Source organism: Corylus avellana, chromosome 6, assembly GCF_965113065.1.
Source record: "Corylus avellana chromosome 6, dhCorAvel1.hap1.2, whole genome shotgun sequence".
Classification (NCBI taxonomy): Eukaryota; Viridiplantae; Streptophyta; class Magnoliopsida; order Fagales; family Betulaceae; genus Corylus; species Corylus avellana.
In genome coordinates this window covers 29,372,187-29,400,131 of record NC_142495.1, presented here as the reverse complement: position 1 = coordinate 29,400,131, position 27,945 = coordinate 29,372,187, and the positions used below count along the sequence as shown (strand labels likewise).

General features: G+C 36.4%; 6 protein-coding genes across 13 annotated transcripts; 1 reads left to right on the top strand and 5 right to left on the bottom strand.

The window, feature by feature from the left end:
- Window positions 1-402: 402 nt before the first annotated feature.
- On the bottom strand, window positions 403-6,521 carry LOC132186727 (phosphoinositide phospholipase C 2). Its single transcript, XM_059600751.2, has 9 exons — window positions 5,993-6,521; window positions 4,828-5,024; window positions 4,070-4,205; window positions 3,750-3,995; window positions 3,422-3,654; window positions 2,129-2,246; window positions 1,493-1,645; window positions 1,269-1,355; window positions 403-993 (listed from the first exon to the last, which is right to left on the bottom strand). Exons 1-9 carry the CDS (start codon window positions 6,296-6,298, stop codon window positions 700-702), a joined length of 1,770 nt encoding a protein of 589 aa, XP_059456734.2. The 5' UTR covers window positions 6,299-6,521; the 3' UTR covers window positions 403-699.
- A 2,330-nt stretch (window positions 6,522-8,851) lies between these two features.
- Window positions 8,852-12,809, bottom strand: LOC132187449 (phosphoinositide phospholipase C 6). The gene is made up of 9 exons (XM_059601763.2): window positions 12,260-12,809; window positions 11,564-11,760; window positions 11,224-11,359; window positions 10,881-11,129; window positions 10,563-10,792; window positions 10,334-10,451; window positions 9,564-9,716; window positions 9,398-9,484; window positions 8,852-9,278 (listed from the first exon to the last, which is right to left on the bottom strand). The coding sequence occupies exons 1-9, from the start codon at window positions 12,563-12,565 to the stop codon at window positions 8,988-8,990; spliced, it is 1,767 nt and encodes a 588-aa protein (XP_059457746.2). The 5' UTR covers window positions 12,566-12,809; the 3' UTR covers window positions 8,852-8,987.
- A 2,493-nt stretch (window positions 12,810-15,302) lies between these two features.
- Window positions 15,303-18,935, top strand: LOC132187450 (peptidyl-prolyl cis-trans isomerase CYP19-4). Its single transcript, XM_059601765.2, has 8 exons — window positions 15,303-15,433; window positions 15,528-15,590; window positions 15,707-15,785; window positions 16,542-16,589; window positions 16,691-16,714; window positions 17,581-17,763; window positions 17,911-17,986; window positions 18,608-18,935. Exons 1-8 carry the CDS (start codon window positions 15,356-15,358, stop codon window positions 18,744-18,746), a joined length of 690 nt encoding a protein of 229 aa, XP_059457748.2. The 5' UTR covers window positions 15,303-15,355; the 3' UTR covers window positions 18,747-18,935.
- Window positions 18,936-19,249: 314 nt separating this feature from the next.
- Window positions 19,250-20,434, bottom strand: ELF4 (EARLY FLOWERING-like protein (DUF1313)). Of its 3 annotated transcripts, none has more exons than XR_015912658.1 (3): window positions 19,912-20,434; window positions 19,614-19,655; window positions 19,250-19,540 (listed from the first exon to the last, which is right to left on the bottom strand). XR_015912658.1 is itself a non-coding variant. In XM_059601767.2 (2 exons), exon 1 carries the CDS (start codon window positions 20,282-20,284, stop codon window positions 19,937-19,939), a length of 348 nt encoding a protein of 115 aa, XP_059457750.1. In that variant the 5' UTR covers window positions 20,285-20,434; the 3' UTR covers window positions 19,250-19,655; window positions 19,912-19,936. The 3 variants fall into 3 exon arrangements, 1 of the variants encoding a protein (XP_059457750.1); XR_015912657.1 differs by having other exon boundaries at window positions 19,614-19,666; window positions 19,912-20,432; XM_059601767.2 differs by having other exon boundaries at window positions 19,250-19,655.
- A 503-nt stretch (window positions 20,435-20,937) lies between these two features.
- Window positions 20,938-23,529, bottom strand: LOC132187788 (DNA replication complex GINS protein PSF3). Of its 5 annotated transcripts, none has more exons than XM_088517818.1 (8): window positions 23,440-23,529; window positions 23,297-23,348; window positions 22,502-22,668; window positions 22,335-22,403; window positions 22,153-22,253; window positions 21,616-21,708; window positions 21,349-21,488; window positions 20,938-21,235 (listed from the first exon to the last, which is right to left on the bottom strand). In XM_088517818.1, the coding sequence occupies exons 3-8, from the start codon at window positions 22,544-22,546 to the stop codon at window positions 21,126-21,128; spliced, it is 558 nt and encodes a 185-aa protein (XP_088373944.1). In that variant the 5' UTR covers window positions 22,547-22,668; window positions 23,297-23,348; window positions 23,440-23,529; the 3' UTR covers window positions 20,938-21,125. The 5 variants fall into 5 exon arrangements, with proteins under 5 accessions (XP_088373944.1, XP_059458209.1, XP_059458208.1 ...); XM_059602226.2 differs by having other exon boundaries at window positions 22,502-22,620; XM_059602225.2 differs by lacking the exon at window positions 23,297-23,348 and having other exon boundaries at window positions 22,502-22,620.
- Window positions 23,530-25,014: 1,485 nt separating this feature from the next.
- LOC132186824 (SGNH hydrolase-type esterase superfamily protein) lies at window positions 25,015-27,945 on the bottom strand. Of its 2 annotated transcripts, none has more exons than XM_059600912.2 (6): window positions 27,661-27,945; window positions 26,611-26,728; window positions 26,288-26,428; window positions 25,760-25,836; window positions 25,524-25,673; window positions 25,015-25,428 (listed from the first exon to the last, which is right to left on the bottom strand). In XM_059600912.2, the coding sequence occupies exons 1-6, from the start codon at window positions 27,702-27,704 to the stop codon at window positions 25,215-25,217; spliced, it is 744 nt and encodes a 247-aa protein (XP_059456895.1). In that variant the 5' UTR covers window positions 27,705-27,945; the 3' UTR covers window positions 25,015-25,214. The 2 variants fall into 2 exon arrangements, with proteins under 2 accessions (XP_059456895.1, XP_059456894.1); XM_059600911.2 differs by having other exon boundaries at window positions 26,651-26,728; window positions 27,661-27,940.

Below are 27,945 nucleotides of genomic sequence, written 5' to 3'. Positions count from 1 at the left end.
GATTTTAGTTTCTTATTCTTAATCTAATACTAGCAAAGATAGAACTCTGACTAATAGTCAGTCACCCATTTTTGGGTTTGTGAAATTGGCCCAAGGATTTAGAGCAAGTATTGTAGCGCCTATCTGAGTCTTTCTCAAGACTTTATTGTTTGAACCTTTCATTGCTTTCCACTTTCCCCATTGCCTCTGTTGATTTCAACGTCTACAGGTAAATCCAAACTTTGTGACAGCATAAACAACAACATCATTCAATTTGTTTTCACTTGAAACGGAGCAGATCTTGATCCCTACAAATAAGGCATTTTTCTTCTTCTTCTTCTTCTTCTTCTTTTCGTCTTTTGATAAGCACATACAACTCAAACAAACACGATTATAAATACAAACTACTATTATAGTCAACACTTTCTCCCAAAGAATCTTCCGAGGTATCATTTATGGAAAAGCTCACTTACAGACAAATTCACATATGGTAACAAATATAATGAATTCCAATCTTTTTATCTCATGAAAACACAGTGCCAGTTTCCCACGCCACAACTCTGAACAAAGGGGCACACATTACATATGTATTTATATATCACACAGCAGGCCTTAATAATAACAAGTAAAACTATGTACCGCCTCTACATAAAATTCTTGCTAGAAAGAATTTTAGCACATTCAAAAGCTATACATTACAGAGTGGACCCACCGATGATCTCAAACAAATTCAAAGCGCATGAGAAGCTTCACGGATTTGTACTTCTCTCCCTTATAACCATGGAGTGGAACAGCTCGAATCCCGCTTCTTAGTTCGAAAACGGGTAGGCATGTTTGGCCTCCAAAGTCGTCCTTCTCGGACATGTCATACTCGTGAACTTCGATCCGAAGCAAAGCCAGTTCGGGGACAGTCAGTGGGAACTCAAACTCCTCATTCCAGTTTGGCACCCAGTTGTCCTCTAATGTCTTCGTTTTCTTCATTACGGAATCGGCAGGGACACCGGCAATTCCGACCTACATACAGATTGATAAATTCATATTTTGAATGAAGAAAATCTTCTCAAAAAGACTATGATTTGCTGAAGGGCACCCTGGGAAGAAATGGGGATGAGTGGGTTCAGCAAATAGATCAACAAATATTGCAAAGGCTACAGGCCACTGTTAAGGTGAAACTTAACTGAAGTCATTGTTAACAATCACAGCAGATGAGGTGGGCAGTTACACCACCATAGATCAAACTATAACAGAATAAAGCTGTATGAATCAAATTGTAGATTCTATCAACTTACCCTTGCGTAGAAATCTGGTGGAGAATACAAATCGAAGTGCGTGTGATTAAAATCATAATACCATCCTTCCCCCATGTATACAGTGACCTATTGAATAACAAGAGAGCTATAACCTCGGTTGACACATAAACATAAAGAATAAATATATATCTTAGAAGGCACTTCCCTGAAAGACTCGAGGAAACTAAAAATCCAGTCATAAGCCCCAGTACTAAAGCACTTACCTTCAAAGTTTTTTTCACTGGTAATGTAACTTTAGGATCAAAGACCTCTTCATGTGGACCACTCTTCAATAAGAAATCTGGTTTTTTAACATAACCGCACCCACCATTTGCTTTGAACATTCCATTCATCAACCAAAGTGATCTTCCATGTCCCTGTCATAGGGAAAACATTCTTAGTAAGTATCAGAGGCAACCACTTTGTGAGAACATCTTTCACCAGCTGAGAACAATATTACAACCAAAAAATTGCTTTAACTTATTGATCAGCAAGCATCACAGAGACACTCAACTAATCACAGAAAGTCCCAAATCCAATGGCATCTCTTCCTTCTCTATCAGAATAGTAGTCCCATGTGGGGAATAAAATGCACACTCATACACGCACATGAGCAAATTTCTTATCTAATAGCTCAATCTAAAAGCAAACATTACTACAAATATCTAATTAATTATTATTAATGGGAACTTCGGAACCTAACGCCTAACCATGACACATTAGAATGTTTCAAGCTACCTCACACCTTTTCCTTCACTGAGACCATCCCCCCCCCCCCCCCCCCCCCCAATCAAATTATAGAAGGAACAGTAATAGCAACAGAAACTGTCTGGCAGAAGATTGAAAAAGAACAAACAAACCTGCATATTAAACGCAACCATTTGAGCTCCATGTGTCCACCCAATTAGTGGATTGTAATTTGATGAGTCAACACGTATACCCTTTGGATACACCCTCAGAATATTTTGCTGGGTAAACCTACAGCAAGCCAATTATCAGAACATGGAAATTTTGTTGTTTAGCAATCAAGATACAAACCATTATGACATATGTTTTGTTTGATAAGTTCAAAATAAATAAATAAATAATGACATATGTCAAAGCATGTTAATAGTGGAAAACATATATGGTAGTCGCAGGAGACCACCCAATTACAGCACATAATTGGCTGCAACTGGGTCAAAGAATAAGAGCCACAATTTAACGTCAAGCCCAAAACCTGTCTCAGGAAATAATGATTTAACAGTTAAAAGGACTTCTAATAGTAGTCTATTAGAACAAACAACACGTGTCCACCCAATTAGTGGATTGTAATTTGATGAGTCAACACGTATACCCTTTGGATACACCCTCAGAATATTTTGCTGGGTAAACCTACAGCAAGCCAATTATCAGAACATGGAAATTTTGTTGTTTAGCAATCAAGATACAAACCATTATGACATATGTTTTGTTTGATAAGTTCAAAATAAATAAATAAATAATGACATATGTCAAAGCATGTTAATAGTGGAAAACATATATGGTAGTCGCAGGAGACCACCCAATTACAGCACATAATTGGCTGCAACTGGGTCAAAGAATAAGAGCCACAATTTAACGTCAAGCCCAAAACCTGTCTCAGGAAATAATGATTTAACAGTTAAAAGGACTTCTAATAGTAGTCTACTTGGCATTCCACAAAAGTAATCTACCACTTTGAAGAGAGCAAGGATTCCTAAACTAAAAATGATAGCAAGGTTCTAAATAAATGTTGGTGAACTTTTATTAGACAAAGATTTACTGTACATGAGAAACACATCAGAGAAAGAACACTAAGACTTCATTGGTGTTGTTGAGAAGATTTGAGGGGAATGTCCAAGTCTCGTGGATGGAGATCCATCTCATGAAGAGATGAGGAGCATCTCAGAGGAAGATGGGTCCCTAATGTTATTTAATCTCTCAAGGTCTGCGTAGCATATTATATTACTTTGAACTTCTTTGCATTAAGCAGTACAAAAGCAAAAAGTCAAAAAGTCAGCCGGAATGATGCTTTTTGTGTGAATACCAATAAATGGGCAACATTCGTGTAACAATAGAAAAAGGGAACCTATGCAAGGCCTTAAAAAAAAAATGCACAAAACACAAAACACAAAAGGAAATTGTATTAATACCTGACAATTTCTTTTCCATGAGTCACTACAGCCTTTTCAAGTTGTTGCTCACTTAAGCTAAGACGTCTCACTTTATCAGGATCCACCTTGAAACATTCATGTAATCCACCTTTAGGCTTACCAGCATGAATGGTAATTATACGTTTATATTGAGGTGCAGCAAGTTGTTGCGGCTTAAGATCTCCATCATCAAGAACTTCCTCTTCAATATTAACTTCTTCATCCAAATCATTCTGCCAAAAAATGTTAAGTCAGCAAGTGAAAATAAGAAGTCAGTACCTTAAACAAATCAGCTAAGTAGCAAACTATATATAACATCTCCACACACCTTGTCATTTGCCACAGTTAAGCCTTTCAGGTTTGAAATTTCTCTCCCCCAAGCTCCTTCATCACCTATTGCTTTACCCTTCTGCAAATCATTATCATTTTCCTTAATTTCTTTGGCCTCCAGGTATTCCTTAGGTGGTTTGGTTGATATGATAATCCTTTTCTTCAAGTATTCTGGGGATGGAAACTCCTTCAAGTATTCTTGGCCAGGAGAATAGAGTATGTCTCCAAATGTTTGAGTGACCATCTAGAAATTGGTGAAAAGGTTGTAAATTATTGGAGTAAGAGTGCTGAAATACTAACATAAAATTAAATGCTCACCTCAGCAGCTTTGGCCTGAAGATCTGGGGTAAGGTGGTCTTCTAGAGTTATCACAACTGGATATTCAGATGCAGTAAAGGCATGCTCCTTTATAGACTTCAAACATTTGAGAAGTTCCACTGGAGTAGTCAGTGTCCTATACGAGAAAAGCAATCCCTTAACTAGGAATATAGTGAGTAGCACACAATAAGCCCAACTCAACTCAAATAAGTCTTAATCCCAACTAAGTGGGGTCAGCTACATAAATCCTTTCTCTCCAATGAGCCCAATCTGAGGCAATACGCTTAACTACTCTTATTTTGAACTTCAAAGATACTTGTGAAACTGTATCCAAATGGGGGGAAAGCCAACTGGTACTGGAAATTATTAGAAAAATCATATTATTGTCGCATTGAGGGATTTTCATATTTTCCATTTTGGGTTTCTATTCAAATGTTCTTCAATTTTAATTGTTAGATAAGGGACAGTCTTATAGGAAATTTTCAAAATTTCTGTCATCCAAATTCAACTCATTTGGTCAAAGATTGTATCAAAATTCGAAATGAAGAATGATACCATCTTTTCCTAGTATCAACAACATTACTAGCATCCCTTTTCTTTTCTCCTTTATGGGTGGCAATTGATGTCCATACTTAAAAAGCAGATACCACCAACAAGAGGTTCTTCAAGAAATATGATTTCATTCTCATTTTCACAGAGATAAGAGGTAGCTTGCTCCCATCATAAAGCAGACAACAATTTGCACATTAAAACCATACCCTCCATGAAGAACGTCCACATTATCTTTTGTGGAGTTTGGCCATATATCCAATTCAATAACCCGCACTCCTCCCAGCAGAGCCTGTATGATGGGGACATCGCTGCAGTCACTACTGAGTTGATTCCCAGTCAGATAGGAATTGTGACCCGTAAATATGAAATAATGAGACAACGGTGCAGTCATATCATGGTGCACCTGGATCACAATAAATGGTTACCATTAAAAGCGTTGTACGTAGTTTAAAATTTACAGTGGCAATTTAATTACTTAACAATTGCATGAGAACTTAATCTGCTTCACCAGTAGTTATAAGGAAGTGAGACAACCAAAATGTAATCCCAAATCAAGAAAAGCCATCAATTTGACGAACACAAAAGACACAGATGTTTTAAAGGATATGCTAGTAACCGTTTGCGTAGAATAGACAATAGACACACCATACATTAGGAAGAAATTCTAAGCAGACAGGGAAAGAAAAACAAATATACCAACACACACCACAAACATGCACATGCACATAATCACGTCAAAAAAACAAAAATCCAGTAAAAGGGTCTACAATAGTCCTCTTCAAGCAACACATTGATGATAAAAAAGTTTCCTAATTTGAGTACTTTTTCCCTACCCGGACCCTATGGGACGGGTTATTTCTAGTTCTTCCGGAACCGCTCCTTCTGCAGCTGTTGCAATCACTAATCTTTCAAAGCATATTTGACGATTTTTATTTTTATTTTTTCGCATTAATTTCACTGAAAAAGGATTAACCGAAATTTTATCATCCAGTGAAATTATCGCGCCATTATGAGCACATTACCACCGGTGACAGAATGGCAAATCCCAATAGCAATAATCTGAACTAAGCTAAATCCCAGCTGTTCCTTTCTTTCCAAAAACAAACAGAGCAGGAACCACAAATCCCACCAACAATTTCCCTCTCTTTCCTTTTCCACTACTTCCTCGCAACCCAACACAAGGCAATCAAAAAAGTCCGTACAGTCAACACATAGTCTTTAACTGCGATATTACAAAATTTCCAAATTTTCACTTCGCATTTATCTTCTTCCCAAAGGAGCTCAATATACTCATATAAACACACACACACACACACACACACACACACATATATATATATATAGAGAGAGAGAGAGAGAGAGCATTGTTACCTTTGGAGGCAAGAGAGGAGGGTTAGAGTCGGAGAAGAGGTACTTGAAGAAGCCTTCGAGATTAAGGCCCTTCCGGTGGAAGATACCGAGGTGGCTGAGACTGTCGAGGATGGCCTGAGCATCCTCGGTGGTGGCCTTGTCCTCCTTCTGGACCTCGATCAGGAACCTCCGGAAGTGATCGACGGTCACAATCCCATTCTCCGAGTACCGCTCGAAGAGCGTCTTGATCTCCGCCGGCGCCTCCGCTGCGGCCAGCCTGAACCGCCGCTGGAAGCAGAAGCACACTCTGTAGGTCTGTTTGGACATCGCGTCAGTGAAATCCTAGTCAGCAGGAATAGCAGTGAATGTGGATCAGAGTGAGAGCTCCAAGTCCCAGGGCTTGTATTTCGATCGGGATTGCGAATATAGCCCTGCCTCCGATGGTTAATAATTCCGGGAAGATGGGTGATAAACGCTGTGGGCCCCGTGTCAGAGACTTTTTTATCGTGTGGGAGGCCCTGGTTGGAGCAACTACAAAAGTTGCTTCTTGCATTGATTATCTGCATATTTTGATATATGTTAACGTGTTTTTGTTTTTTAATTAAATAATTTTTTATAATTGTTTTTGTATTTTTAATTTATCGATAATTTTGTGAAGTTTTCAGTGTCAAGAAAAGAATAAATTTCTCTTATTCATCATGGCCCATGGGCCCATGAGTAGTACATTTTATTTTTTGTTTTTTTGTTTTTAAAAGGGTTATAGTATAACTTTACTTTTGTTTATATTATTAAAGAAAATACTTAAGTAGGAAGGACAAGCACGTATAATTTTGTATTTTTAATTTTTTAATTTTGTTTAGTTTTAAGTTTTTGTATTTTTTATTTGATAGTATTAACGTCTTTTTACATTTAAAAAACACATATTTTGCCCGAGATTGACTAAAAGCAAAGGTTTGTTGCAAGAAAATAGTAATTAAAGGAAGCTGAGTATGACAAGTAATAATTTACGAGGACAATTTATAAATGAGTGATAATTTGAGGAGAGTAAAAGTATTTAACCTAATAATTTATTTGGGTGTCACTCTTCCCCGTTATTAGCGTATGGTATTTTGTCACATGCCTTGACTACCCCTGGGTGGTGAACTAATCCAATGGTTATATGATTGTTTGGTCATCTCCAACAATTGGCTTAGGGGGTTGTGAGTGGCCTACTAGCCCCTTCTCAAACTATTTCTTTTTTTTTTTTTTATAATTTGTAAGTTTATATGAATTTTGTTAGAAAAAGTGTTGTAATTTGTATGGAGGAATTATTTTATTATATAAGTATACTACAATAATTTATAAGGAATTTGTGTATTACAAGATCAAACAATAGGAATCAATTTAACCATTTTTTAATATATATATATATATATATATATATATATATATATATATATTTTAGATAATCATTCTATTTTATAATAGTTTAGAATTTTTCTTTTTTTATTTTTAAATAAAAAATGCTGACGTTTAGGTAGATGAATACTTATAGCTGTTGCTGACGGTAGGTTTCCCATTTAGACGTTTTGTTTTATTCACAAAGACGGTTTTGATTTTATTGGAAGCAAAAAGGTTCAAATTTAATGGATAATTATAGGGACAAAAACGTACATCATTACTTATTGATGTCGGTCGGTTTCTTCTCTTCCTCTCTCTCTCTTAACATTTTCTCTTGGTGAGTTACATTTTTTTTTTCTTGTCTTTATTTGAGCGAGTTGATTTATATCAGTAGGGCTGTCTCTGGCCAAAAGTTAATGCGGGTGAAGGGTCGGAATGAATAAGCAGAAGGGTACCTTTTCTTTTTTCTTTTTTTATTTTTATTTATTATTATTATTATTATTATTATGTTGGAGAACTTCTATAAGACAGAACCCTTCAAACCTACTCTACAGAATAAACTTAAATCCCGTGCATCGCACCCTTAAAAATTTTCTTACACGAAACTGGATAAGGCACATATATTTTGATGAAGAAATGTGGTATACCTTATCATTTTTTTTTTCTTTTTTTTTTTAATAAAAAAAAAAGAATGCAAGAGTATCAAAATCAATATGGAAAAACGTAGGATTATTGTCCCTTTTTTTATTATTATTTTTTTAAGAAAAATGTTGTATAACTAATTAATAGACCCTACAAATTAAATAGAAAAGATCATCCAACTAACCTTCATGAAAAGACATCAATGAAATTTATGAGGAGAGCAATTTGGAGTAATTTTAAAGATTTATTTGTGTTTTAGTAGAATAATGTAGCTATTAAAATTATTTTTTAATTAAAATCTAATAATGATCGATCATAAGTCATTACTCATTCAATAGCTCAATTATTTCAGCAAGTTCCATTATCTTCTTCAAATTTCCCAAGTCAACACTAGAGTCTACCCTTGGTCAGTCGGTGGCATATTCCAAACGAATATGCACCATGGCAAGTCAGTTTTATGTGCGATGGGTGATGGCTATCTCTAGCATATGTGGTGGGGGCGTCCATAGCATGAGGGTTGGCCGGTAGTACCCAAACACTGCCTTTGGAAAAAATAAATCTAGCTTGAGCAAGCAAAGTACTCAAGTAGGGCTCGGCTCGAGACCTAAAAACTCTTGTAATGAAATTTAGGTATGAGAAACTCTTGAAATATAATTAACACAATTAATGATACTAATTAATGACTGGTTCACTCTTAAAAAAATCAGTTAAAAATTTATATCTTAAAAAATCGGTTTAGTTTTTTTTAAAAAATGAGTTCACGCACATGTCGCAATTTTAAAACACTTTTGGGAGGGGTTTCGACTTTTATATATATATATATGATTAGAACATTTTTTTTCTCACACAAAAACGCCATTGAAAAAGCGTTAACAAACGGAACCATTATCTTTTAGCTAATTACAACTGGTTCATCTGTATGCACCCGCTGTAGCACAAAACATTGTAAAAGATGCAATATGGACAGTGTGGCAGGAACATATTATCCTAAAGCCTACACAAACTGAAACCGCATTAGAAGCTTTACATGTAGTTTCTGGCTCTTTTCGCCGTAGAGTGGGACGGCACGAATCCCAGGTCTTAGCTCCGAGACAGGCAAACATGTCTGCCCACCGAAGTCATCCTTCTCAGACCTATCATACTCTCGGACCTGAATCTGAAGCAGAGCAAGCTCGGGAACTGTCAAAGGGAATTTGAATTCCTCATCCCAAAAAGGAGCCCAATCATCCTCAATAACCTTCGTTTTCTTCTTGGCAGCATCAGCTGGCACCCCAACAATGCGGAGCTGCCATAGAGAACTGTCACTATCACTATACATGAACTCACGCAACCAAACGGACCCTAAAATGTATTGGAGATGGATATTTGTATTGAGGCAATGTTTACTGAAACAATCAAACTAACCTTTGTATAGAAGTCTGGTGGTGAGTATGAGTCGAAGTGGGTTCGGCTAAAATCCAAGTGCCATCCATTTCCCATATATATATTCACCTAACAATCAAAATCGATGCTTTAAGAAGAGGACACCAAACTAATCACATTTACTTCTAAGCTAAGATAATATTCTCACCTTTAATGTCTTCTTCACTATCAAGGTTCTTTTAGGATCAAATACTTCATTGGATGGACCCTTCTGCATCAGAAAATCAGGTTTCTTCACATATCCACACTCTCCATTGGCTCTAAACATCCCTTGCATCAACCAAAGTAATTTGCCATATCCCTGGTGAAGGAAAACTCACATGTTTATACGGATTTTCTAGTGGAGATGAGATGATTCTCAAACGTATTGAATACTTTCGTGCTGAACATCATTTTAAAGCAAAAGTAGACAACGAATTGGAACACCCTCAATGCATGATCAAAGATGCATCTTTTACTTGTATGGACTTGAAATTTAAAATGGTGATCAGTGACCACTCATTTCATGATTTAAAATTTCCCTTCCAAATCCTTCTTTATGAGACATCAAACACATTTATTCTCCTCTTCTTTACCATCTTTCCTCTTTTGCATGATAGTTTTCTTATGTCATTTTTAAAATAGCATTCACTTCAACAAATGACTTAACAAAACAGAAGAGAAGCAATTTTTTCCCAGCTGTGCCTTGATTTGATTCTTGGCATAGATAATAAAGCTCAATTGGGAAGGAAAAGAAAAGGCCCCTCATATAGCATAAAAGCAATGTGATAAAGGAAATTTAACAAAATGGGAAATCTTATGACGGAATATTTGTTCTCATATCCATGCTAATATATATAAATTCAGCAGAAATTGCAGAGTTCACACAAATGTTTCAAAAAATTATGCTTTCATTTGAATACAAAATTTGAACCTAACCTGCATATTAAATGCAACCATCTGAGCCCCATGCATCCACCCAATATGTGGCTTGTAATTAGAGGAGGTGACACGTGTCCCTTTAGGGTATATTCTCAGCACATTTTTTTGTGTGAATCTAGAAAGTATGAGAGCCGATATCAGAATGAATCATCCAGGGGAGAATGTAGACAATAAGACAGCTAAAATGTCTTGCAACTGTCTACCACCAATTAAGTTAAATAGATACCTTACAACATCAGTTCCATGATTTGAGGCGGCCTTCTCAAGTGTCTGTTCACTCAAACTAAGGCGTCTAACTTTGTTAGCTACAATTTTAAATGCATCCCTTAGACCACCCTTTGGTTTCCCAGCATGGATTGTGATCAAGCGTTTGTATTCTGGTGCCCCTCGCTTGCTTGATTTGGGATCACACACATTAATGTCTTCATCATCTTCATCATCTTCATCACTGTCGCTCTGTCATCCACCAAAAGAGTTCATGTAAATAGGCATGCTTTGGGAATCAAAATGCAAATATATATATATATATCATATTTTAGCTCACTATCTCCTCCACTTCTGGCTCATCCGTAGGGTCTGATGTCTCCTTTCCTGATGCATCTTCTTCAAATGATTCCCTTCCACTATTCGAAACACTGCCCTTATCTTTGACTTGCTTAGAGTCCTCAAGGTACTCTTTTGGTGGTTTAGTAGAAATGACAATTCGATGTTTCAATGACTCTGGTGAAGGGAATTCAGCTAAGTATTCTCCCTGGGGATAATACAGCATTTCTCCAAATGTTTGAGTGACCATCTACATGCAAAATGATTTGAGGTTTACATAAAAGAAACACATATAATTCAAATATTAATGCGAAAGAATCAAAGAGGGTAAAGAAAAGGCAAACCTCCGCAACTTTGGCCTGAAGGTCAGGGGTAAGGTGGTCTTCTAAAGTTATGATGACAGGGTAGGGAGATTTGACAAAAGCATACTCTTTAATGGACTTCAAACATTTGACGAGCTTCACTGGAGTGGTCAGGGTCCTACAGTGATTCATGCACACAATGGGGAATCGATGAGATACATTATAATGCATAGATAGAAAACTATTATATGTGTTGTGCTTTAATGTATTCCTTTCAAATGCAATTGGGTCCATACAGATACCAAATGATCTTATAGCACAGTCTAGACATAAAAAAACGATCACATTGCTAGTAGAGGTGGGTTTGAGAATCAGCTTGTACCTTCCATGAAGGACAAGAACATCATCTTTTGTAGAATTTGGCCATATATCAAGTTCAATTACTCTCACACCTCTCTGCAGTGCCTTTATGATTGGAGCATCGCTACAATCACTGCTGAGTTGATTCCCAGTCAGGTAGGAATTGTGCCCTGTATATATGAAATAGTGTGACAATGGAGCAGTCATATCATGGTGAACCTGTAATCACATATACTCTGTTAAAAACGAACCTGAAGTAGTCCCTATATTGCAAATGACTAATCTGACAAAGGGCATCATATATAATTATATTCGTATCAATAAATTCATGTCCGAGAACCAGCACAAAAAGTTGTTTGAATAATGCCAAAAACTACGCTATAGAGAATCAACCCTTCAATCAGTTTTTATATTAAAAATAAATAAATAAATCTAAGTACGAAGATATATGTATTGCTAAACATCATTTTGCTTCCACTTTGTTGCTAAGAAAAGTACACAGAAACGAGGAAAACAAGAAAAAGGATTATAATAATAACGTCGTGCAACGATATTTCCAAGAAAAAAAGAAACTCATTGAACCAGACCAGACCATTGATCAACCACATAATATGCAACGTTTTTGTTTCCGTAAAGTAATTAAAATCAAGCACTCGTATATTTTCTCGTTGACCAGACGGACAAACATGGCGTTACAGAGAGAGGAGGGAGAGGTAACCTCAGATTTGATGGGACCGTTGAGATCATCGAGAAACAGGAAATGGAAGAAATTAGCGAGGGAGAGGCCTTCCTTCGCGTCGTGACGCTCATGCAGAACCCGCTCTACGAACCGGCCCGCATCGGACGCGGTGCAGCCCACCTCTCCCTGGTGCTCCACCAGGAACCGAAGGAGCTGATCAACCGACATGTGATCCCCACCACCGGCGAACCTCGAGAACGCTTCCTTCACGTCGGCCGGCGGACCCACCTCGCCCGTCTTGAACTTCCTGCTGAACCCAAACATCTTGTACTCGTAGCTCGCCATTTCTTTCCAACCCAACAATTCTTTCACTCACCCACTCTCTCTCTCTGTTCGTTTTTTCAGTGGGTTGTCTGTCTTCTTGGCTTGTCAATGGGGTTTCGAGGATTGTAATTTGTAAAGGTCAAGGCCCAAGGGAAGAGAGAGATAGAGAGAGTGACGAGGTGGCCTATAATATAGGAGTGTTTGAAGGTGGATCGTTGGACGTGACCGACAGTAGACGACGATTCATCGTTCTCGTAGGCTTCTGATCCTGTCTTGTTCTTTCTTCTAACTAATTGCATTGTGGATTAGCACAATCTTTGAGTGATTTGACTAATTAGACTTAAACTTTTTGTTATCATTATTATTATAATGACTTGGAGAAACAAAATATGAGACCATTATACCAATTAAAATTACTATTTTTAATTTTTCTTAAATAAGTTTAAAATTATTGAACTTTTTTGTAACATATAGATGATTAAATATGTAAAATTTAATTTGTCTCTTAATTTTACTTGAAATTGAAAAATCTTAATCCCATTTTAATAAAGCCAATAATTTGACATTTTAAAATGATATTTATAACTACTTAGAATTACAAATAATGTCACCTTAGTAAAGGCATTAATCATAAGTCTTAAATTAATTTGAAGGTGGAAATTTTGAAAAGTCATATGACGACATTTCAAATATATATATATATATATATATATATATATATATATATATATATATAATGAAATGAAAAGTCTTAAGAATATTAATATAATGTTCAAAAGCACATTCATCAACACACTCAACAAAAAAAAGAAAAAAACCAATCATTACAATTTACATATTAAGATAATATATAAAATATTTTTCATGCATATTTTAAATACAAATTAAATATCTAAAAGATCAATCTCAAATTCTCAATAAAGGAAGTTAGGTGACAAGCTGAATTTTGATAAATATCTTGTGTAGAATATGATTAGGAAAAATTTGTAATGTGAGTTCTACTTTATCGGTGGAGGCCAGGAGGGTCCCTTTTAGCATCATTAAAATGTTTTCTTGAAATCTACCCAATAAAGCAAAAAGTAACCAAAAAAAAATATCCCTTTACGATATAAGAAAGTAAGGAAAAAAAAAAAAGAAAAGGGAATGCTAGGCCTAACAATAAATTTTACAGAAAAAATTTTATAAATTGATGTGGCAGAATATTATTAGGTTTTATTTTATATCTAATCATATTATGCCACATCAGTTTGTAAAAATTTTTCTGTAAAATTTATTTGTAAGTCTAACATTCTCAACAAAAATAAAAAAATAAAAAAAAGCTCACCGCCACCGTGTGAGATTGGCATGAGTCATTGTTTTTTTTTTTTTTACTTAATATTTTGGTACTTTCTTACAAGTCCCAAAAGGTGTGTACTTTAAAAAAAATGTTAGGTTTTTCAAATTTTATTTTAAAAATTAATATTTTAGTAAATAGAATGATAAAGTAATGAGATGATAACACATTATTTAATAACCTAATTAAAAATAAAACCTAGCATTTACTCGTATAGTTTTTGTCCACACATAAAATAAAGCCTCATTTTTTTTTTTCGGTTAAGATTAAAACTGATTTGATCAATGCAACTTCATCCCACTTGTCAAAAAGTAAGGAATATCTTGAGGTGGGAGTTTTGAATTTTTATTTGGATTTTTATATATTTTTTTTTAATACAAGGACCTCGTTATATTTTGTGGACATATAACGAAAATTTTACATATTAGCCATTTAAGTTCACAAAAAATGTTAACCGTCGAAAATATTGATAAATTAAAACCCCCATTGGAATTTTTAAAAACCTAAGAAAATATTGCAAATCATTTGGCATATTAGTTTCTTGGGTAAAGCTATTATTTCCCTACATTTATCACTCTTATTTTATATGGACTTTTTATATAATAATTATTATTATTTTTATTTTTTTAAAAAAAAGGTTGCTTAAAGCATGTTTCATTACTAAAAAAAGCCGGAGTCTCTAGGCCCTTTTTCTCATAAAACTGTTTTGGGAGGAGGGAGCAAATTCTCCCCGCTCCCTTCTCTCCCCTTCCCTTTCTACTCCCTGCTCCTACTCTTCTCATCTCCTTTTGGTTTTTATTTTTATTTTTATTTTTTTTAATGTTTGTAGGTGTTCTCCGACCAGATCAATAATTTCGGTCTCTCCGCTATGCATCTGTCCACCTTTTACTGTGTTGTGCCGTTCATCTCCTCTCTGGTCGCTACTGCTGCTTATTAGTTGTTTATTTGTGTTTTTTGTTTTGAATAAGAGGTTTATTTTCTCTCGATCTGTCCTCATGAGCAATGCTGAATAATTAGGTGTGAGGGTTATTTCTCACGGCCAGTTTAAATAAATTTTGTTTGAAAATTTAACTCCCCATGTCTTAGATCTAGTCTGTTCGGAACAGATCAGTTCTTTAACTGTATTTGTACATAGGTTTGCAAAAGATTGAAGTCATAAATAGCACTTAATTGTAAGAATTTTTGTTTGTATATATGACTTTATAATCTCATAGCATGTGACTATATTTTTACAAAATTTTATGTTTTTTACTTTATTATATAAGAGTTTTATGTTCGTGATCTTTAATTAATGAAACCTTCATATTTCTGTTTAAAAAACAAAAACCGAAGATTGGTATTACGTGGCAAAATTACAGCTCAATGTGATTTTGACGTGGCAAAATATCTGACAGCTCGAGGAAAAAGCCCAAAACCCGGTCCTATATCGTAGTGGACCAGAATCTGAGGCGAGCTCGGAGCTAAAAGAAGCTGAAGACATGGCCACCGCAACAAAGCTGGTGTCGTTAGCTCTTTTCTGGGTCCTGATTCTGTTCGGAACCCTAGCTATCATCCAGGTACTTCAACCGTTTTATCAAAATCTTCAGTGTAATGAAACTAAAGCCGTCATTTTTTTTGTTTTTATACGTTTGTTTTGGGATCAAATTTCAGAATAGATTAAGCGATGCCGGTGTCTTATCTGAGGAAAGTGTTATTAGAAGTCAGCCCCAGGAGGTTTGGAGGCTATCTTTTTGCTGTTCAAACAAACAGAGCCTAATGAATTGTTTTTTCCTACTTTGGGTTTTATTTGGTGGTTAAAGATATCTATTTGGTTTGAGTATGTGAATCAGAAAAACAAGTTGGAGGAGGATCTGGAGGAAGTGACCAACAAAGTGTTCTTCGATATTAAAATTGGTGGAAAAGATATGGGTATGGCCTTTGTGGGTCTCTGTGTTTGACTATTTGTTGTGCTTTGTTTAGTACCACAGAATTGGAATTTCAAATCTTTTTCACATGGGCAAAAATGTATATGTAAGCCTTTACTGTTTTTGTCCTTATACTGCAAATATGATGCATTTATATCGTCAGATTTGATTCTTTGGTGAAGTGGAAATGGTTACTGCATTGGTTGCAGGGTTTTGTTTCCTTGAAGAAAAAAAACTTGTATTCACAAAAAATCTACACCATGAAAGCCGCGAATTGGATATGTTAATGACTTCTGCATATGAAATGATATAGAATGTCATTGTCCGGGTCTTTTGTGATGCCTTTGAAGAGATTTTGTTGCAGCATTGCTGTTTTTTGGGTGCTTTGGGAAGCATTTAGACAATGTGTATGGGCCAGGGCAATTTTGTATTTATTTGTTCACGAAAATGTTTACATCATTCTTTATACCATGCTGCTGTGACCATGGTTTTTATGTTATGTTTATGAATTTACACATTTAAGTAGTTGATAAGTTTAATTGGACTAAACTCTTTATATTTTTATGGATGAACGTGGTTATAAGAAATGTCCTGTAAAACAAATAGAGCTATCTGAAATTCCATGTCAGAAGCTGTTACCATGGAATTTCAGAGACAGCATTTTGTTGATTGGCTGCATGAATTTAGTCTCAACATTCTTATACGTTTTGCAAGAATGTTCTTTAAACATTGTATTAACCATCATTTTCATTGCTTGCAGGTCGCATAGTCATAGGCCTATTTGGTAATACAGTTCCTAAAACTGCAGGTATGGTACCCAAGTATAATGGAAGCCGCTGCTTATACTTGTCTCCATTGAGATCTCTCACCATTAAAGTAAGTTACTGACTTTACATTTTCTTTGTGCAGAAAACTTTCGAGCTCTTTGCACGGGTAGCCAAGTAACTCTTATCTACCTTCTTATATATTTAATCATATGGAGGCTACTTCTTATATATGTAAGGGAAAATATTATGGAGACCTTCGCCCATTTTTCCATCAAATAAATAACAAAAATGATAAGAAAATACAATTATGCTCATATATATAAGCATCAAAAAAAAAATTATGCTCATATATATATATATATATATATACAACAAAAGTGAGAAGGAAAAAAGGGGGGGCTAGATAAAGCTTGGAATGACCAGTCGCAGTGGTGGCTGGGCACAACACAGTCATGCCCAACCACTAGTGTGGCCGGGTTGTGCCTGACTGAGACATGGATGGGTGGGAGGCCAGTCGGGGTGACTGGGCTCTCACCTAGCCTAGCCACCATAGCTAGAAATGATGTCGTGGCTGGGTGAGAGCCCAACCATTATGGCTGGGTCGTGCCTAGCTGAGACATGGTTGGATAACCTAGACATGGTGATGGTTGGGTGAGAGCTTAATCGAGGTGACTGGGCTCTCACCTAGCCCGGCCATCGTAGCTGGAAATGACCCAGGCTTCCTTTTTTCTTTACTTTTTTTGCTTTACTTTTTTTTTTATGAGAAGGGCTTAAATATATTTTTATGTCATTTTTGTTATTTATTTGGATAAAATTGGATGAAGTCTTGGGTGTAAAATGATTTTAAACTCAGGCCTTTAATTTGCAAATTTAGAAATTGAGGTTTAAAAGTCAAAATCAGGTAAAGCACAAGGGGCTTACATAATATTTTTCCTATATATAACTACTTGTTCCCTTTACTGTGCCTTTCTATGATCCTATAAGAGTTACTGCCATTGTAGATTTCAAGTTGAATGAATCCTCTCATTTCAGGGGAGAAAGGAATGGGAAAGAGCAGGAAGCCTCTCCATTACAAAGGGAGCACATTCCATAGAATAATTCCCAGCTTTATGATCCAGGGGGGTGATTTTACTCTTGGCGATGGGCGAGGTGGAGAGTCAATCTATGGTGCAAAGTTTGCCGATGAGAACTTTAAACTAAAGCACACAGGGCCAGGCAAGCTTAAGTCCTCCTTCACACCAGAATTGTTTCTTCCTTGCAAAATTTCTTCCATAAAGTTTATTGTGATTGGTTCTGAAGTATACTGTAAAATGTAAGCCGAAAAGAATGCTAATTTATCTGGTACTTTTTTACTCTTAACAGGAAACCTGTCAATGGCAAATGCTGGGCCAGACACCAATGGATCACAATTTTTTATTACCACTGTCAAAACTGGATGGTAATAATCTCTTTTGCGACAATCTATATATCATACTTCTAGAATAGCATTATAGGAGATCCCAGATTCTTGTTTTCCAACAAAGTTGGTAATGTCCAAGGTCAGTGTTGTGAAGCTGCTTATGTTGACAATATGTTACAGTCCCTCTATGCTTAGGACTTGATGTCATTCGTCTCTGCCTCTCAAGTATTTGAGTTATAAGTAGGAGCCTTTAATTGCAAGTCGTTTTATATTTTGGGTCTTTTGAGTCAATAAGAGTTTAGGAGTCTTTGAGTTGTTTTGGAGTAGGAATCAACTGTTACAGTTGTAAGTCTATTTAAATCAACTTTATGAATAAAATTAATATAGAGAGAAGTGTTTCTTTCAAACACTTGATTTGAAGGAGGTTCAAGTTCCCTTTAAGAACCTACCATAAATTACCCCATTACAGACTTGATAAGTATTACTGTAGCTCCTTTGAAGAATATCTTGTCCGAGACATTTTCAACCAGATAAATTTGGTAATATGGTCATCTGAACTTTGCCAGTAAGTGCTCTGCACATTGTAGATCGGTTGCTTAGCCCATATTTATGCAAACTTGGAATTTTTTCTTACATTCCTGCATTTGGTTTTCTTTAAAGGTTGGATGGGCACCATGTTGTATTTGGCAAGGTGCTTTCTGGGATGGATGTTGTCTACAAGATTGAAGCAGAAGGAAGCAGGAGCGGCGCGCCTAATCGCAAGGTTGTCATTTCAGACAGCGGTGAACTTACTATGTGACTGACTGCCCTGCATATCTTATGCTTAGTGAGAAGGGAACTCTCATTTTCCAAAACGCATTATATTCAAGTTTCTGCAGTACCCCACCCCCAACCTTCAGCTGCAAACAATACCAAAACTTTCTTGTATAATGTCCATTTAATAGGAATTGATTCTTTAAAAATAGAGATGAATTATATTATGGTAAAAGATTAAATTTTACAGTTTTAATGGTGCATATGTTGTTAGAGAAGGGATTGCCTGCTTATCTTATGCTGAGAAGGGAACTCTCATTTTCCAACACGCATTATAATCAAGTTTTTGTAATACCCCAACCTTGAGCCGCAAACAATCAAACCAGTACTTTCTTGTATAACGTCCATTTAATAGGTATTAGTTCTTTAAAAATATAGAGGAATGATTTCGTAGTATAGATTAGACTTCATACATCTAATGATGCATATATTATTAAATCATTTTTAAATGACATAATACCATTTACCATTAGATTTAATAAAACAAAATTTTGACAAAAAAATAATTCTTTTCCATTTCAATTGAAACGATGACAATTACAAGAACTACTTATTAATTACATTACGAGAGTGAAACCACACAATGATTGCGTGATTGTGCTCAGTACAGTACTTGAGAAAACCCTAATTCCCATCTACCATGGATAAGCTTTTAACAACCAAAAGAAGAGCTCAATCAATATAACAAACCAATTTGAAGCGACATTGCATCTTTCGAACACCTCTTCTTAGCGGAGGTTGTTGCTTTGAGATATCAAATCCAAAACCATGCAACCCCACCTTCAAACAAGAGCAATTACTCATCATACAGCGCATAAGCAAGAATTCATGTGAGCAAACAGATCATAAATACCTCTTTGGGTTGGTGAATTGAACAGGAAAGTAGGTTGTTCCACTGTAATCCTCCTTGTAAAACAGAACACAACACTGAATAAGCATTACAGATTTATTTGAACACAGAATGGGCCGCTTTAGAGCACATCAACGGCAGAGTACCAGAGACACCCATATAAACAGAGTCGCTTATTCCAAACAGACTCTCACCAACAAAAACATGGAACAAACACTTTTTTAAGACGGACCCATTTGGCCTCAATTTCCAAACCAATCATACAGACCATACAATATGAATAAAGAGAAGGGGGAATTACTAGGAGAATTTCAGGGCTCGGGACTCTAGGTCTTGGGGGATTTGGCGGAGGAGCGTTGGTGGAACAGGGAGGAGAAGTTGGAGGAGAGGTCGGAGTAGAGTGAGACGACCTTGGAGATGTTGCTGTTGATCTCTTTGATGAGCGCCACGTTCTTCACCATGTTGTCCGGGATCTTCGACTGGTGGTTCTCGTTCACCTGCTGGATCAGCGCCCGGTTCCGGTCCAGCACGCTCTGCACCTGCCGAAAGTTCTTGTCGAAGGTCCCCCACATCTCGGCGTCGCCGCCTTCCTCGCCGGCGTTGGTGGGTAAAGTCTTGTTGTCGTGGTCCATGCTCGAGTCTGCGGCGGAGAGGGAGGAATCGGGTGTGGACATGTGCGCGTAGAGAGCTAGATTAGACACATTTTTTTCTGTTTTGGTTCTTCTCTCATCTCATCTCTCCCTCTGAGAGAGGTCAAGTCACTAGTGTCGTAAGTGATGGTCGGTTACGCGATCAGAGATGGCGTGTGAAACAAAACCAGGGGATTGTTGTACCTACTAAAGAAGCACGCGCGTCGAGTGCGAGTAGGGTCATGTTTCTTAATAAATATCTTGGGGGTAAAAAAGGGAAAAGGGAAACTGATTTTGCCACGGCGTGAACTCTCAATCCCTTGACCTTTGTCCGTATCGGAAAATATCTTCTGAGCAATATTACTGTGGTTACTTTGCGTTTGACTTCAAGGCAAAAACGAAAACAGCTCTAGTTCTGAGTGACGACAGGACAATTCAGAGGACCTTTCTTTTTGGTAAAAAAAAAATTAAAAATTGAATAGTTTAAACAGATATATGGACTTAATTGCAGAGCCCAAATGCACCATGCAGCGTGGAAGCAGGGCCCAACCCCTCTTTCAATCCTTATCCGGATTCAAGGGCTCAGGATCAATAAACAAGAGCCATGGGAGATCAAATACATTTTTCAAAAAGCTAACATTCCCATTGGAATTTGGAACAGATATATGGCTATTGTCTACTTTTGATTGCAATCATCATGGTGTGTGAATACTTCTTTAGGCTCTTTGGTTAATTAATAAAGCATTGATACACTGAATTTGACTGTTTTCATAATTAATACTCAATACAAAACTTCATAGACGGGGCATTACTTTTATGCACCAATCTCGTACACTTACAGACAAGGCCCTACATTGTGATGGAGATTAATCATAAAGTTTAGCGACTACTCATTTGATTTTCTCTTCCTTCCTAGAATGGAAGCTCTCTGAAATCTGGGGCCACCCATCCGCCACTTCTTAAAGGCTGCCATTGAGGATTGAGCTGCCTCATACACTAAAAGATGCATAACCACAAGACTATCAATGTAAATAATACATACATGTGAAGTCAAGAGAATAGAAGATATGCTTAAATATGAAAAAAGAAAAAAGAAAAAAGAATCTCACAATGGGTTTCTTCTTTTGTCAAAATTGTCAAGTGTTTGGAAGCCGCTGGGTATGCTGCAGTGTGTGCCTTGGTGAGGACTTCCTTGTACCTGCTCTTAAATGCAGATAAGAGCAAAGGTCCAATGGTTCTATCAGCAACCCTGTCCATCAAAATGAAAAGAAAAAACTTGTATTCTTGTAAGGCAATTTTTGATAAGGCAAACAAAGAATACACTAAACCGTTAAATATATATAAGCAAGAAAAGACAGGTGCGGCGAGAGACTCACAGTGGTGCTATCTTGCATCCAAATTCATAGAAGTATGGACTTCGAGATCTCAGATCCACACATGCAGAATCAGCCTGGATTTCCAGCCTTGTCCTGGTATAGAACAAAAAGAAAAGTAAATAATAGATATGACACCTCTCAACACGAAAAGTTTAAATCAGTCCATGAAACTAGTGCACGTGTTTGCAACAATACAACTGGGTTAATCCTACCAGTCCTATGGGGGCTCAGAAAATAGTTACATGATCTGGTTATGGTTATAATTTGGAACCACCAGACACTCAATTCATTAACAATGGATAAAGAAAACAATCCAGACAAGAAAAGATCTAGTAATGAGATCTCAGAGCATAATATCAGATTGAATTTCGGCACCCATAGGCCAGACTTTTGCAACAAAGGTTCCATTCCCTCTACAAGTTTGCCGAGATACAAGAAGCAATATAAGTCTCCTATAACTCAATCCTCATAATCCTCTCAGATTAGAATTTTCAAATGGGAATTAGAAATGTCACTCAGATCTGTTAGGACCATTACTTTTGATTGAAACAAGCGGGGACATTCATTGATACAGCTTGTCTCAGTTGTAATTCATGAGCAAGCCAGAAAGGTAGCTCTACCTTTGATCCCACTTCAACCTGTAAAACACACACAAGAAAGTATCAAAAACTGTAATTTACCATCCACTCCTGTGCAGCTCCAGTTTCAATAGAACTTACAGAGTCAGTTTCAGAACTGGGATCAATTCCCACTCCACCTGCTGCCTTCTGGAATATGACTGAGACAAACTGTGTGCACATGAACAAAATACATAATAGTATTAGATTGAGAAATTAAGAAGAGTTGGAAGCAAAACTATCCAGCAATTGAAGACATAAGTGTTAACCTCTTCCTGAGTAATAATATCATCGATGTCATAGTAATTTGCCATTCTTGAAACCTCTGCTTGTTGCTCTTATAGTTCCTCTCGACTCATAAAAGACAGCTTAATGAGGAACCCAATTGCTGTTTTTTGAGCACAAAATCATATAGTTACTGTGAAACCCCCTTTTGCTGAATCAGTAGAAACAGCAAAGGTAAGTCATAGAAAAAATTATAACCATAAAATCCAACATTAACATACATTCTGAAATTAAGATTAAAACTTGTAAGATTCCAGGCTTTAGTACAGAGTTTCAAAACATTCGGACCCAAATTCAGTTTCAAGCCATTTCCACTTTCTGCTCCTGTAAAGCTCTTACAATTTTCACAATCCTTGCGTAGAACTCCCAGCATCTCCTCCCACAACACCCACCCACCCCCCCCCCCCCCCCCCCCCCCCTCCCCCTTCCCCTCCCAAAAAAAAAAAAGGCAGAAGGCAAAGTATTTTGTTTTTAAGTCCACGATTTGAATTTCAAAATGGATATTGGTATGGATCTAAAAACCCATGAATTTGTACTCTGAATATAAAGATCACCTTCTTTGGATCAAATTCGTACACAAGATTTGGAAATTTGCCAAATTACCATGTTCCAATCGAAGAAGAACTTACACTTTATGAAGCATGTTCCATGCAAGAAATATCAAAGAAAAATATAGGCACAGCTATATATATCGGGTTCAAGCGACCAAATCGAGCCACAGAAATCATCGAACCAAAAAAAGAAAAAAGAATAATAACTTTAGCAATAAAACCGCGTACTTGAAGTGAGAAAGAAACCCTAGAATACCAAAAAGAAAGGACCTCCCCGAGACTGAGACAAAGAAAATTAGAACAACTTATATAAAATGAACTGAGAAAATGTAGTTTCGGAAGAAATTGAAAAAGAGAAAGTAGAGAATTACCTGAGAATTCTTGATCCTCTTTTGCTTTGCGGAGAGAGAGAGAGAGTAAGAGGCGCGATGGGGAGGGAAACTCAAAGATTATGAAATTTCTCGAACTTCTTTTTATTTTGGCGCCTTATGTGAAATTATTATATTCTCTCTAATTCAGTTTTTTTTTTTTTTTTTTTTTTTTTAAAGGAAAATCATTCTTATCTCATTAATAGAGGAATCAAGAGTATTAAAACTCTTACAATCACAGAACATAACGTTCTGAAACATCTTAGCCGAAGCTAAAAGATCAAAGTCGTAGCTAAAAGATTACACATCAAAGACGTCAAACATCCGCTAACCTATAACTAATCTTCAATTTGAATAACAGATCTGCACTAGGCAGACACAAACTAATGCATAGGTAGCTCTTATTCCTCAACCCTGGGATCAAAAGGACCCCATGCCGGCACACATCCTCCTGAACCCGAAAGCTAGAATATCGTTCACATCCACAACCCCAAGGGTCTGGACCAAAATAACAAGCGAAGAGATCAAGAAAGAGAATATGACCTTATTACAAGCAGCAAGAAAAACAAGAAAAATACAGGAAAAATCAAAGCAATACAACTAAAAATTTAAAAATATGAGCACACTAGGCGGATGACAGCAGTCGGAAGAAAAGCCGATTGTGTGCTTGCCGGAAACCGATGCGTAGATGGGTTTCAGTTTATTAAACTACATAGGTAAAAACATTGACATTTTTTCTAGTGTGTGATTAATAGACAGATGTTTAGTTTAATAAATTAAGTTATATTAATTTTTTCAACCTAATTTAGAGGAAAGTTAGGTAAAAAAAAATTTACTAAATGATTATCATATTATCATTGCGATAATTATTATATTTTAAAAGTTATAAATATTTATATGATAATAAAGTTTTAATAATTGAATTTGAAAACAGTAACTAAAACCACAATTTTGAAATGTATCTTAGTCCTATTTTAGACTGTTAGTTTAAGAAAGAGCAGAACTAGGACTTCAGGTTTGGGGACAAAATTAAAATAAAACAAATAGAATTGAGGTGGTAACAAATTTATTATAAATAAAGGATATATCTCATGAAAAACAAATAAATTAGATGAAATTTTAAAAATTTGGAGGACAATCCAAGGCTATTGCTAGGTCCGCCCTTGAGTTTAAGGGTAACAACGAGGGTTTAGAAATAGCTTCATTTAAGGGATTAATAGTAAGAGTGAAAATGCGAGCGAATAATAACTACCCTCATCCACTATCCTATATATACGGATGTAGATAGCAAAAATCAATATCCGTAAATGCGGATGGCAGATTTAAGGTATGCGGATTATACATCTGCAAAAATCAATATCCGTAAATGCGGATGACAGATTTAAGGTATGTGGATTATACATCCGCAAAAATCAATATCCGTTAATGCAGATGGCAGATTTAAGGCAAGTGGATTATACATCCGCGTCCGCATTCCTTTATATATTTAAATTTTAATATATATGTATAAATATTATGTATTTAATATATGTAATTATTTTAATGTTGTATAGAACCATATGCGGCTATAGAGTCGACTTGGCACAAGATTCTATCCATTCTATAATACCATGAAGGGCTACAGTCGATTTGGCACAATATTCTATCCATATAACATTGCCAATTTGATCTACCTTTACAAGAACAAATCAAGAAAACAATCAAAGTTCAAATTATCTTTCTTCATTCTTCAATTTCTAGCAGACAGCTCTGCATGAGCTCTACAACATCTCGACAAACTAGTCCCACTGATTCTCCCAGTAGTAAGTCCACTCCGATGGGTTTAATGTTGTCTCTCCATCAGCAGCAACAAGATCATATTGAGAATCCTCCGGAAATTCGGTCAGCATCGACTTCCAGTGTAGAGATGGCTCCCAGTCAGCTTCCTTGATCACCTTTAGTATCTCCCTAGCAACTATCTTGCTCCCTTCAGCTGATAAATGAATCCCATCTCTGAAAAAAAAAGAAGGAAGAAAAACAATTAAGCTGTGGAACTTGATGGTGTTGGCAGAAAATAAGATACAGAAATTTTGGCCAAGTAAACTTACGTGAAACAAGCATCCATCCAATCATCTCTTTTCTGAAGTGCAGTAAAAAGATCTACGACCTTCACACCCATTTCTTGGCACAGCTTTATACAAGCTTCTGAGTAGTTTTGGCATAACTCATTTGTTCTAACTAGCTCGCTAAAAATTTTACTGGTTTAAGAAAGAAAACCTGTATTAGAATTGACATTACTGTAAAAACCCAGGAAACAACACACTCAAGATACGCACGAGAGCACCTTGTGTTTCCGCGAACCTTGGCCTCATTGACAGGGGGACAACTTAAGAAAATGATGCGTGTTTTCTCCGAGAGGCTCTGATTTTCAAATTTGCAATAGAACATGCATTAGATAGAGGGAATGTTCAACAAAAACATATACACAATACTTCAAACCCACATTAACACGAGAGAGAGAGAGAGAGAGAGAGAGAGAGAGATTTGATCTCATTCGTTTCATAAATGTGAATTTTTTAGTGCCATTTTACACGAGAGACTTCGTCAACGAGTGAAACTAAAAATAAACCACTTTTTCCCTTTGCAATTCCCTGGAGGCGATATAATATCTTCAACGGTCCCCAGGATTAGAAACCATACAGGATTCTTGTAATAGAAAATCCAAGAATCAATTGGACAAGAGTGTTGTTTGTTGAACCTTCCAATAAGCCACAGTGTCAGGTTTTTTCATTGGTCTACAGTCTACGCAGATACATTTGCTGAACACATGAACATGGCAACATTGTATCAATTGGTGTTGTGAAGAAAGTACCTGGAGATGAGTCGCAATCTTTCTCATGTTCGCAATATATTCGGGAAGTGGTACATGAGGGCCTAGGCCAGATGAGTGAGGCCCCATAGAATCATTACCACCAAAATAAACTATCACCAAAGAAGGCTGCAGTGCAGCATCCTAGAACCAAGAAAGGTAATGTTGGGAGTCAGGGCACCATTGTAATAAGAAAATACCATCAACTATGAACTACGCATGCAAACAAGAATCCATTTTACACTGCCTCTTTTAAGTTCATAGGAAATGCTATCATCAGAGCAAAACGGAAGAGAGTAATTCGGCATCAATAAACACCTAAATACCTTAAAGGCAACAGGGTATTTTCCGCTCGAAGTATAGTACCTTTGGAAAAACTTGATCAAGGACCTCAAGCGCACGTCGTGAGTTCCACCCAAAATACCCTCGCAACACAATGTCTGCCTACAAGGAATCATGAACAAAATAGGATTGTCATAAAAAAAATTAGGATGCATAAAAATAAAGTTATTACTAATAGTAAATCCATTGCACAAACAAACATAAGACTGATTGTGTGCTCACATGAGAACAGAGCACATAAAAGGGTGATTTTGATAAAATTCTTCATATTAACATTCTTTCTTTATTTGAACTTGTTTTTTCATACCAGCTAGTTTATTCAAACAAAAATCGGCGTAGGCCAAAAGACAGAAATTTGGAGACATAGAAGATACTTAGATTATTTAGAAGCATTAAGGATCGTTTACATATATAACAGCAGACTATTGTTCATCTTCAGTACTAACAAAAAGAGAAAATACAAAATTAAACAAAAAGGTCAATAAGATCTCAGCCACTCTTCAATTTCTTACTGGGTCTTCCTCCTTCACATGTTATAAGAATGGTGCAAACTAGTACTCCTTACACTGACCTCAGGAGAAAATCTCGATTATTAATGACAAAAAAAAGAAAAGGCATAAATCTGAACTCGTTCAGAATCTCCAATTAGAAAAGCGATCAAACCAGATCTATGAAATATTAGCCCTATGTATCAAATTCGACTCGACTAAGCCCTATCCAAATACAAGTAGTCAAATTACATGAACCCGTTTTGGCCAAAAGTTCAGTAAAATACTAATTTACCAAACACCCATCAAACCCAAATTCTTAAACAAAATATAAAATCAGTGTCCTCATAACCGTTCCTCAACCAAAATGGGTTCTTTTTATTATTATCATTATTAACATACAGAAAATAAATAAACAGCAAATTCAGCATGGATTAAGGGCATGTTATCCGTAATTCAAAAGTAAACACATTGCTATTCACATGGCTAAGAAACCAACACGGAATCAAACCACACACAAACACAAACACAAACAAAAGAGTGTACTTTGCGAGCGTAGATGTCAGCCAGAGTGGCACCCCAACCGCCATGGCCGAAGCTGAGTTGGACAATGGAGGATCCAAAGAAAACGAACTGATGCCTCGCTGGTCCCACCATGTCTCTCCAGAACGGCGTCTACAACCCAAAAAAACCCAGCACCGCCACCTTCCTTTGCTAGTTTTTTCCCTCTCCTCGGAGATCAAAGAAACGGTCTTTCGTGAAGAACACACTACCACAAGACGCTATTTATAATGCTTCAGGGGTCTTTTGAATTTTTATAATGCAAGTAGA

Bases quoted from the DNA above. Each gene is read 5' to 3' on its own strand.
- LOC132186727 (XM_059600751.2), bottom strand. From the start codon at position 6,298: ATGTCCAAACAGACCTACAGAGTGTGCTTCTGCTTCCAGCGGCGGTTC. The intron at 1,646-2,128 runs GTTTGTTTGTTC...TCCCTATGACAG, and splicing joins TGGTTGCGTTTAATATGCAG to GGACATGGAAGATCACTTTG. The intron at 1,356-1,492 runs GTAAGTGCTTTA...GTTATTCAATAG, and splicing joins CAGTGAAAAAAACTTTGAAG to GTCACTGTATACATGGGGGA.
- LOC132187449 (XM_059601763.2), bottom strand. From the start codon at position 12,565: ATGGCGAGCTACGAGTACAAGATGTTTGGGTTCAGCAGGAAGTTCAAG. The intron at 9,717-10,333 runs GTTAGGTTCAAA...TTCCTTCACCAG, and splicing joins TGGTTGCATTTAATATGCAG to GGATATGGCAAATTACTTTG. The intron at 9,279-9,397 runs GTTAGTTTGATT...TCTCTATGGCAG, and splicing joins CACCAGACTTCTATACAAAG to CTCCGCATTGTTGGGGTGCC.
- LOC132187450 (XM_059601765.2), top strand. From the start codon at position 15,356: ATGGCCACCGCAACAAAGCTGGTGTCGTTAGCTCTTTTCTGGGTCCTG. The intron at 17,764-17,910 runs GCAAGCTTAAGT...TACTCTTAACAG, and splicing joins ACTAAAGCACACAGGGCCAG to GAAACCTGTCAATGGCAAAT. The intron at 17,987-18,607 runs GTAATAATCTCT...TTTTCTTTAAAG, and splicing joins ACCACTGTCAAAACTGGATG to GTTGGATGGGCACCATGTTG.
- ELF4 (XM_059601767.2), bottom strand. From the start codon at position 20,284: ATGTCCACACCCGATTCCTCCCTCTCCGCCGCAGACTCGAGCATGGAC.
- LOC132187788 (XM_088517818.1), bottom strand. From the start codon at position 22,546: ATGGCAAATTACTATGACATCGATGATATTATTACTCAGGAAGAG. The intron at 21,709-22,152 runs GTAATGGTCCTA...GTTCTATACCAG, and splicing joins CCCGCTTGTTTCAATCAAAA to GACAAGGCTGGAAATCCAGG. The intron at 21,236-21,348 runs GTGAGATTCTTT...TGCATCTTTTAG, and splicing joins GACAAAAGAAGAAACCCATT to TGTATGAGGCAGCTCAATCC.
- LOC132186824 (XM_059600911.2), bottom strand. From the start codon at position 27,771: ATGGTGGGACCAGCGAGGCATCAGTTCGTTTTCTTTGGATCCTCCATT. The intron at 26,729-27,660 runs GTACACTCTTTT...GATTCCTTGTAG, and splicing joins CTGACATCTACGCTCGCAAA to GCAGACATTGTGTTGCGAGG. The intron at 25,837-26,287 runs GTACTTTCTTCA...TTTGAAAATCAG, and splicing joins AGATTGCGACTCATCTCCAG to AGCCTCTCGGAGAAAACACG.